The sequence below is a fragment of the Halyomorpha halys genome, unplaced genomic scaffold (genome assembly GCF_000696795.3).
Source record: "Halyomorpha halys isolate HHAL.00 unplaced genomic scaffold, Hhal_1.1 Scaffold746.1, whole genome shotgun sequence".
Taxonomy (NCBI): Eukaryota; Metazoa; Arthropoda; class Insecta; order Hemiptera; family Pentatomidae; genus Halyomorpha; species Halyomorpha halys.
The window spans coordinates 301,478-312,736 of record NW_027107304.1 but is presented as its reverse complement, the minus strand read 5'-3'; the positions used below and the strand labels follow the sequence as shown (position 1 = coordinate 312,736).

Below are 11,259 nucleotides of genomic sequence, written 5' to 3'. Positions count from 1 at the left end.
ATTATTTTATCGAAATATTGATATTTTTTTTTTTTAAAACTAGAAAATTATATAGGAAATTAAAAAATGGAATATCGACATTATATTTTGATAATTACATCTTTATTTCGATATTTTGCATTATTTTAATGTCGATATCGTATCGATTTTTTTTTTTTTTTAGAAACCGATATTCCGATAGTATCGAAGGAAAATTATCGATATTCCGATATTATCGGTTACTCGATATCGGTTACTCGATATCGATATCAAAATATCGGAGACAAAATATTGATATTTCGATAATATCGATATCGATATCCCATCCCTAGTTTGAAGTAGGCTCCTCTCAACCTTAAATTTTTGAGTGAGTCTCATTCAATTCAGAAATATAAAAACAAAAACAAATAAGTGCTTACCTAACTTATTTTGAGCAAACTATTTTTCAAATATCGTCCCCTCCTCCACCCCCAGAAATTTGGGTATACTCTGCATATTTAGATTCTTACTGCTAAGATTAAAGTTTCATTCAAGACAAATTTTGTCTATTTTGCCTATACTATTAAGTTGATTTCTAAATCAATAAAACTTACTAATGTTTCCATATTTTCAGTTGTCATGGCAATTAGCACCGGAGGAATGACTGTGAGAAGAGGAACAAAAAGTGCACGGAGAAACCACCATTCACAGAAACTAAACATTGCCTAAACAAAAAAAGTTCATTTAAATAAACACACACTTTTTTAAAGAAGATAAACAAGGGAATAAATCGAAATTTGAAACTTTTTTAGGGAATCCAAAAATATTCACAATTCAGTGTTCTGTTCCTTCATGAAAATTTTAATGAAATTGGATTTTCTAAGATTTGAGGAATGAAGTATGAGTTTTGGAGAGATTAAATTGCTCAATTATGCATATTTTTGAAAACATTTCAAATTTGGTTTTATCCCTTTCAGCATATTTACACCCGAGAGAGAAATTTATGTAATTAAAATGCCACAATTCTATAATTAAAGAAAGAAAAAGAATAATAAATAATTGTTTTCTTTTCAGTCCTAAAAAAAAAGTTAATGCATCAGAAAAAAATATATATGTTCTAGTTAAGTTCATGAAATGAAAATAGTCATATGCCAATGCATGTGATAAATGACTAAGTGAACTAGAACTCTAGATTCCTGAGAGTTTGGATTTATTACAATTTTACTAGGTTCAATTATGCATGAACGGAATAATTTCAGGAAGTTTCTTTACATTATATAGTAAATTAGATAAACAAATAGGAACAATATACTATAATTAAGCTATTGTTTTCTGTCTGTTTAAACAAACCTTAGACGACAGACTCGTAAACAAGCTTGCTTCTATCTGCATCATGAGGAATGGCATCAAGCAGTGATATATTCCTTTAATTGGCCCCAACATTTATCAATCATATTAAAAAAATTCTAGTAATTATGGATTAATTATCGATAGATAAAGTTAGATTTCGAAGATAAATCTTAAATTAAATTTTGTATGTAATAATTAACTAACAATATTTTTATTTTCTGGGTGACTTAATTAACAACCTCAATTTCATAATATAGGTTCATTTTAAACAAAATATATAACAAATTATTTATAATTTAATTGTTCCAACATAATAATGAATAATTTAGTTTTAATGAGATGTCAAACCTTTACAGTAAAAATTTCATCCCAACCATTCAAAATATCCAATGTTCAATATTTTAAGGTAGTCCCTAATTTTATTCTTGATGTCAGATATATCCTTCCATTCTTTGATTTTCTTCATTTAAACACTTTTATTATTCCAAACACAGGAGCCACAAGGAAGTAATCCCGGTATATTATTAGGATTTTGTTTATACAGTTTGCATTTTAAAATTCCAAAACATCAACCTTACATCTAAATCCAAATAAATTTTACCTTCACATAATCTCCCTTATATTGTGAGATCATGACTAAAACAGTTTCCTTATGCAATTTATAACTCCTCATTTGCCTTTATATTCTACAAATATTACTGTTTTCAAGTTTAATTTCAATTTTTTGTTTCTATAGAACAAATTTCTTTTGGTCCTTCCTCTTAACTATATTTATTTTCATTCAAAGTTTTGCACCTTAGACCATTACCGAGGAGACCTAAAAATATTCTTTTTTTTTTTACTTTTATATTATCCATCAACAATTAAGAGATGTTAAAATATTTAATAATGTCAATAAGAATATTGATATAATTATACAAATATTGATTTATATAAAATTAATAATAATATAAATAATCAATAATATTGACATAAATATACGAATGAAAGTCTCCTTGACAATAGCCTGAAAGCTGAAACATTGGAGAAAAATGAGGAAAGTTGAAAGAAAGGATCAAAAGAAGTTCTGTTTTAAATTAATTTTTCTATCCTCAAACAAGAAATTAATACATAATATATTAATAAACTAATAAGTAATAATAATTTCAATTTAATTATAATAAAAATTACCTGTATGTTACTTCTAAGAGTAACTGCTATAATAGGGAATGATGTTGTGAGAGTTAGGACAGGAAAGGATGTTAAAAAAATACCAAATAATATGCTTAACTTGGAACCGGTAGGCTCAAAATCTAGAGTGTACAAATCTTTAGGTTCTGGAAAAGCGAATACTGCTGTTAAAGAAAGAGTTAAATAAAATAGTAGAATAGAAACATAGTCAATGGCCAGGTGTGTATTAAGTTTGGATTTATCAGAGACGGGAGTAATAAGTCCAGGAAGGGAATGATGGCACATAAACGAATAGACGCAAGAGCCGAAAAGGGCGGGGAGACCAGAGGGAACTGCGAGTGCCGGAGAGCCATGAAGCTTCGTCGGGTCCACGATACGAGATATTGCCAAACTGATCATCAGAGAAAATGCTACAAGAGTAAAACAGTATTAAATATGGTACAAAAATAATGAAGTAACTGTGCAATGATTTAAAATAACAATCATACCTAGCCATCTAGTTACAGATGTAAAAAACTGCAGGTATTTAGTTTTTTGAACATTAAAAAACACGAAAGGCCCGAATACGAACAAGAAACAACTCTGTAAAAAAAAGACAAACAAAAATTAGAAGATCATTGATTGAATTGAATGCATCTAATTAATCATGAAAGGTGGTCAAAAATGAACTCTAATGGAACATAACTATTTATTAAGGACTAGATATGGGGAACTATGAAACTAATAGCTAAAATTGCCATGGATACGACTCTTATTCATGAATGAATCATTAATAAATAAATATTGTATCCATGGCAATTTTAGCTATTAGTTTCATAGTTGCCCAACTCTACTAAGCACCCTCCCACCAATTCACAGTGCTAAAAACATGATACAAAAACAAAAAATACTGTTAACGTTGTAAGAGTATAACACGACATGAAATACAAAGTCAACCATCTTGGAGTACAAATTGTAAAAATTATAAAAAAATGAGCAAAATAAATTTTAAAAAATAGAAATAAGTACAAATAAAAGAATATACAGTAATAAATATTAGACATAAAATGAACAGGTGGAGTAATGATAAATACAAGAAAAATCTGAAAGATGGAAAATTTAAGGAAATAAGAAAAGAGTAAATATATCACAGGGAAAAATGAAGGTCGAGAGTTTATATTTCATGTAATCAAATACTCTTACAATATGTTTAGTTATAATAAAAATATCCACATAGTCTCACATTTTTTATTTTATTTTAACTCCTACGTTTCGGCCATTCTCAATGATCTTATTTATAATATCAAGCCAAACATTGTTATCAAACTGTTGCAGGCTATTATGCCTTTGTCAACTCTTATCTTAGTCAATAACTTATTATTATCACAATTTCACTTAATATAATTATTTAGTTTACAGTGTATGTTACTATCTATCACTATATCAACAATACATTGTTTTATACATCATGTAATAGACATTCTAAACTTAATAATTATAATAAATGAAATTGTGATAACAATAGGCTATTGACTAAGATAAGATTTAACAAAGGCATAATAGCTTGCAACAGTTTGATAACAATGTTAGCCATGATATTATTAAAAAGACCCTTGAGAATGCCCGAAATGTGGGAGTACAATATAATAATAAGTGTGAGACTATATGGATATTTCTATTATAACTGATATAAAAAAAAAAAACTGTCTCAAACAAGATATTTATTATATATAAAGATTTTTAGTTTGTGTATTTTGTTTTTAGCCCTACAAAATGGAGCAGAATGTTGGAGCTTACTAAATAATATTTCTAATTGAGCTCCTTGTATGACAATTCCTTAATTGAACAAACAAAATACAAAAATAAATTATACTTATTTACTTACAAGAAACATTTGATACATGACTCTTCTTGTGAAGCTGTAACTTTCCCAACAAGGATCCAAATCAGTTACATTTTCCTTAATGTTACTGAAAAAAATAAATTATAATTACTATATTAATTAAACTTATGATAATAACAGCAACAAAGGCCTTCTTGAGAGTGAACATTTATAATGTTTAGCTATCTTAGAACATTAAGATAAATACAATTAGTTTAGCACATTACATAAATACCACAATTCAACTTTCTCCTTAAATCAATCAAAAATTGTAAATTAAATTTGAACAAATCACATACCATGAAAGATCAACTAAGGTCTTTCCAATCGCAGCAGAATAAATAGTGAGATCTCCATAAAGATAAAGACAAAGACACACATAAAACGAAAACTGACCAGTTCTACTGAAGAGAGTCGTTGCCATTTCACTCTGTAAGGAAGAAATGTCAATAATGTTAAATAATTATACATTACAATTAATTTCAATAAATTATGTATGTACTGTGATATTTCTGATATTTGCTTATCTTTAAATATGACATTAACAATTGGATGGTAGCAGGAATATTATAATCAACATTAAATGGAACAATGACAGAATATTTTCACAATGTATTAATATTAATGATATACTTACCAATTCACATTTTAAATCTAAAGTAAAAAGCCTCTTAGGTTCACTTGGATAGTTATCAATATACGCTAAAAAAAAAAAATACAAAAGTTAATTAAAAAAAAAACTTATAGGATAAAATTCAATTAGAGAATCTACCATGCTAAGGGAAGAGCACCATGTAAACTATAATATTATACAAGATAAAGTTCATAAGGAATAATTTACCTGCTGGTAACATCAGTGAATCTTCTGTATCAGACATTTCATCATCTGTGCTTTCTTCAACAGTTTCTACTGCCTTTAATGAACAAATATATCAATAAAATATAATTCTGCATCCAAAATAAAAGTAATTACAACAAAACATTAATTATATATTACCAATCTAAGGTAGCGACTGACCCTCTTCATCTTTTCTAATTTTTCCCATTGAATAAGAGCATTGCAAATAGCCATTGCTTCGATAACAAATGTAGCAGTTATGTAACTGTAAAACGGAACACGAAAACAAAAATTAAATATTTATTTGCCCAAGAAACCTCAATGAATGATATGAATCAACAAATTGTTATGTGTACTCCCTAAATAGTATTTAACCTCCATATATGAATGGATGTCATTTGTCTACACTTACACTACATTAGGAATTTTAAATTCTAGAAAAGCAAATGAGAGCTGGTAAATGTGACTGAAGTTTTTAATGTAGTATTTGATTAGGCCATGACATGTAGGTTACTCTGTAGGCTACCTACCTTTCATTTCAGCCAGAATGAGAAAAACAAGAACCATCAACTCTTCTTGAACAAGAATGCTTAGGTGCTATATTAACAAATGGAGAGCCTCATGTCATTAGTCATAAATAATATTTTTTAAAACTGGAACTTTATATTTTATTATTAAAAATATAAATAATTAACTATATTTATATGAATCTTTCTCACTAGTTTTGTCATTTTATTCTATAATCCTTTAGTTTTTAAAAGGTCTTTTATATTTAGTTATACATGCCAATAACTATTTCTGATTGGTTTAATGTATTTTTATGCCCGCTATCAACCAGATGAGACAGTCCCCACTCACTTTAGACGACATCTCTACCTAAGTCGGTAAGTTTCAATGTCTTTGTTAAATATTTCTTCCTTTTTCCCACACTCACATATTTCTTCTCTCTTGTTCCTTCCTTATTCACTTTTCCAGATATTCTATATTCATTTTAGTTTATTATTTGCTTCTTTTCTGGACATTTTAATTTATTATTTTTTAATTCACCCATATTACTGTGAATCTTTTATCCATTGAAACATAAAGTCCATTTTCTTACTTGCCCATTATATCATTATGTACACATACTATATTATTATTATGCCCCTTATATCATTTATATACATTTTATACTCATTTTAGTTTATTATTTTTTTATTCAGCCATATTACTGTGAATCTTTTATCCATTGAAACATAAAGTCCATTTTCTTACTTGCCCATTATATCATTATGTATCGTTTTCTTTCAGACATTTCATTATTTTGATTTAAATTGTTTTCATTATTTTTAAACATTACATATTTTATTACTATGTTATTTCAATTACTTAACATATATGTTTTCTTCTGCATCTTTCATAATGTTTATTTCAATAGTTACTTGTACACTCCCTGTTTTCTAATAATTTTTTTCATCATCATTTATTTTGTATAATTTTTATCCCAACAATATTATATTTTATTTTCCATTAATATCAACTAATAGCTAATTAATTTATTGTTATGTACATTTCCAAGATTGTTATTATTTTTGTTTCTCTAAATTAAGGGTGTTATCTCGTTTTGTTTTTTCAGCCATGATGAAGGTCTGGAATTACAGTCAAAACGCCGGCACAAATAAATAAGTTTTTTTGTTGATGTGTATCTTTGCTGACCACACCCCGATCATAAATCTTCTCATAAAAAATAAAATAATTACTTCTTCTACAACTATTTCAACTACAATATTTCTATATCTGCCGACAGACTTGTGTACCCTTATTATTATTATTGGTGCGACAGACCGTGGAAGTCCAAGGTCTCACACGATGTACTTAGGAAATACATTACACGTTTCATGACCTGGCTTTCGTACGGTGGGTTCGTCACTCTCACGTCTATTTTTGTGAGTGCCACCAATTAGCTAACGGGCCTCACACATACCCGAGGGTAGCTGTGAGAGAGTATTGTATAATTATATGCTAGAATAAATCCCAGATAGGGCCGGGGACTTAAACTCACAACCTTTGGGTTGGCAGAAAGGCGCATTACAACCCTGCTACCGTCAACCCCCATGTATACTTAGTACATTTAATTAAAATTATTCACTGGATTTGGCTGCTGCAAATATAAATGACTCTCACGATAAAAGTTATTAATGTATTTCTTTAAATTTAATCCAATAATATTTAACATGAGAGGAAGGCAACTATGCTCACCATTACACCACCATCGCTTTACAAAGTACCAAATATACAAATACCTACATGTATGTAAGAATTTAATACTTATTTTGTCAGGGGGGTACGAAAAAAAAAAAAAATTAACATGAGAGGTGTTTATGTAATTATAAATATATTTTTATTCTTGTTTTTACCATGTTTCCTGTAATGACCTATACAGAACCAGGAGGAGAGAGTAAATATTAATTTGCGTGATGAGAACCGAATCAACATCATTTTGAACTAGGTACTTTTGAGACTCTCAGCCCAGTATGCTCAACTATTACATCCTGATATTCATAATACTGACTGTGAGTTACAATTCTTTAAGCTTAAAAAAAAATAGTTTCTTGAGATTATATCATCATAAAGTTACCCTCATTCGAGCGATCATATAAATCTGTAATTTTTAATTTTTTTTTTATATGTACAACCTTTTTAACAAGGAAACTTTAATTAATAAGGATTAAATTATAGAAATAGAACTAAAACACAAGAACAAATTACCCGAGGGATACTGAGTGTATGACGCTTAGTTGTGGAGAAGTTGGAATGGGTAGAAATGTAATATACAATGCATGGAAAGGTAATGCGCAAGGTAAGTAAAAGTGACAATGTACTTGTAACATTAATTTGGGATCCTTGGGGAACAAGGAGCACCGCAGCTTATTAGGACTGAAGGAGTAATGAATCACTAATATGACTCGCCCAAGGCCATTGGCCAGTGGTTCTAAACTGGTTACGGGAGAAGTAAGGAGCAATGTAGGTATTGGAATGGAGGCCAAGGTCATTCATTGCATGAATAAGTATCCCAAGATCGTATAGAAAGAAACTAATATTTTCAGTTTTTCCATAGCACTATACCTTTTACTCATCGATAATATTAACAAAGTTTGAGCTTAATAAATTTCAACAATTCGCTTATTTTGAATAACTGTCCAATGACTTCAATCAATTATTAATCATGAAACTTCTGTGGTGTGTTGCAGTTTATATAGTTATATATAAATGCTGTAAGCTAGTACCTCTTAAAACACAGGGTGACAATCAAAAAATAATATTTCCCCGCTTTCAAACACTATATAAAGGAAAGAGTGCTGGTTTAGCAACAGGTGGCCAAGTAATTCTAATTTTACATGGACAGTTTAAATGGATACTTTAATGAAGTTGAAATTTTTCGGGAACCTACAAATAAATAATTTCAACTTAAAACCTTTCAGCTTTAATAGCCAAAATTCTGATTCAATGCATACAGGACCCATTAGCTCTATTAATTTTAAATAAGTATACAGATAATTACATATAGAATATAGATAGTTTAATGTACTAATTAAAAATTAATTTTTAATAATACTAATGTTTAATAAATGAGACTCATACCTCACAAGAGCAATGAAAGTTATCATTATTGTACTGAACAGCCATCCTGCTTCATGAAATGCTTTAGGAAGGGTTAAAGCTCCAGTCCCAATAATGAGGTTGAAAATATAAAGGAGGGCGGTCTGAAACAGTTTGTCAATGTATGAAACAATACTATACAACATTGGTTGTTCATATTTAAACAGTTTCCCTACTCCTTTTATTTTAGCAGCTAGAAACACCAAATCTCATAGGAGACAGGAATTCATTAATTAAAAAATAAATTATATTGACACTTAACACAAATTTTTTTGACAACTGACAACTCAAAAAAAGAGATAAAAATTAAGTAATTATAGAAAAAAAAATATTTAAACTTACATAAGGTGAATATAAGTCATCCATTTGAATAAATCTTCAATTATCCAACAACCTGATCATTTTCCAACGAAAATTAATATTGTCGAATCCAATTAAATATGATGAGTTAACGTATTTCAACGGTTTAATCCAAAAATGCCTATATACGTCTCATAACAATAGATTCAACTTATCAAAACACTCAACCATTCATTACTGAATGTACACATAATATCGATTTAAGTATTGGAAACCATAATCGATTTTCGTTAGTGAACAACATCAATAGTGAATATGTGAACAACGATACATTTGTCGTCTTTTAAAAATATATAAATATGAATATATTATTTTAAAAAACAACACAAACATTAGATATCCCTTAAACCTTTCCAAGCCATTTTTAATCTCCATTGACTAAAGCCTCTCTGCGCTCAGTAAGATACTTCGCGATACTAGTTCAATTCATCGAACGTTTCGCTTTTCCATTCTTAAAGCATTTCGCATGACAACGAAAGTGAGCTTTAGGAGTCACTAACATCGTGCAAACTTAGATTTATAGTTGTAATATCAGGTTTTGCTTGATAGTTGGTAGTACTATCAACTATCTGCGCATGCGGAATATGTGGAACCGCCGCTTGATCAAATTTAACTATTCATTCCTGATGAGTCACGCTCTGATGATTTACTTCTAAAAATAAACGTTGGGAGGCTGAAGCCAGATGATAGGGAAAATTGCACTTATTAGAAGGGACTAGGAAATGAACCAACGACTGAAAAAATAAAATGATTGAAGGATACCAATTAAAAAAAGAGATGGTAAAAGTAACTAAACTAAAGTGGCATGAAGTGGTAAGGAAGAATTCAGCTCAGAAGCGGATCAAGAATGGTGGATGCAAAAGCTTAGTTCATCCCTTCTTAGCTGTGAAAATTTTGGTCCCTTTTAAAAAATTTCAACTTGAATAGAACAATTTGTTTTCAGATTTTTTCAATTATTGCTAATCTCAAACTTCCCTACATTTTGGAGTTTTCAATTCACCTCTACTGTAAAGAACTACCTGGACAATGGGGCTTAAGGCAAAGCTGCACTTGCCCTATCAAGAACCTTGCCCTGACCTTTATGAGTGCCCTTCTGGTTGGAATATCCTTGGGAGGTTCCCTTAGCAAAGGAGTCATTCATAATGCTGCAGAAAGCTATAAGTTTTGGTTGAGGCTTTAGTCTGCCCTGGCCAAACAGATTTCAGTATTTCTATATTTTACTTGCTAAATGATCAAGAGTATCCAAGAGGGTTAAAATTCAGAATGGATGATGCATTTCTTTGTATATTGAAAGTTAACAAGTAAAGAAATTTCTATGGGTTGCATCTGTATTCCAGGTTAATTAAATTATTATTACTAACTCGGCTCCACAACTCGATGTCGAGTCCTGGCCTCCTGCAACAGCCTCCACCAATCATTACGATCTTGTGCATCATTTTCTCACTCCCATCATGGTCCCGGCATCACCACTCACACCATCACTCCATCGAAGGCGTGGTGTTCCTCTGCGTCTTGCTCCATGTAGTACCTCGGTCACTATTTTCCTTAGCAGATTAATTAAATATATCTTACAAATATGGCTGACTGACCATAAGTTAATATGAAGATGGGCAGGGCTGCAGTCAAGAAGGAAGACAAATAGTAATAACTATTTATTTATTTTCTGCCAAGTTTAGACCTAGGTTGTAGGTCTTCATCAGGGTTACAATAAAAAGATACAAAGGTAAATAATTAAGAGAACAGATACATCAAAATACATATGATTGAAAAGATCTATTAATTTAATTAAATAAGGTAACAGGCTAACTGTTTTAAAATGTTGATATAAATAAATATAGTTTACATAACTTAAAATTTGAAATACAACTTATTCACTTTCCAGGGGAGGCACTCACACCCTTACAGGATCCACTAGTGGTTCTAGGAGGGGAAAGGAGAGCCCAATTCCCTACCCTTTGTCAGGATATACTTATCTATGTATTAGGTATAAGTTTACAAAACACATTCATACAATTGTAATTGAGCTTTTGGGCCTACTTTGACACCTATGTGTCCATAAGTAATGGTATTAGTAAATATGCAC

General features: G+C 29.9%; 1 protein-coding gene across 1 annotated transcript; it reads right to left on the bottom strand.

Moving 5' to 3' along the window:
• Positions 1-320: 320 nt before the first annotated feature.
• LOC106685813 (transmembrane protein 104 homolog) lies at positions 321-9,349 on the bottom strand. Its single transcript, XM_067045574.1, has 10 exons — positions 9,159-9,349; positions 8,799-8,920; positions 5,337-5,442; positions 5,181-5,253; positions 4,977-5,041; positions 4,639-4,769; positions 4,343-4,427; positions 2,967-3,060; positions 2,479-2,888; positions 321-683 (listed from the first exon to the last, which is right to left on the bottom strand). Exons 1-10 carry the CDS (start codon positions 9,180-9,182, stop codon positions 534-536), a joined length of 1,260 nt encoding a protein of 419 aa, XP_066901675.1. The 5' UTR covers positions 9,183-9,349; the 3' UTR covers positions 321-533.
• Between the last annotated feature and the right edge of the window lie 1,910 nt (positions 9,350-11,259).

Bases quoted from the DNA above. Each gene is read 5' to 3' on its own strand.
- LOC106685813 (XM_067045574.1), bottom strand. From the start codon at position 9,182: ATGGATGACTTATATTCACCTTAT. The intron at 5,443-8,798 runs GTATGAGTCTCA...TCCGTTTTACAG, and splicing joins ACTTTCATTGCTCTTGTGAG to TTACATAACTGCTACATTTG. The intron at 5,254-5,336 runs GTAATATATAAT...TGTTCATTAAAG, and splicing joins TCAGTCGCTACCTTAGATTG to GCAGTAGAAACTGTTGAAGA.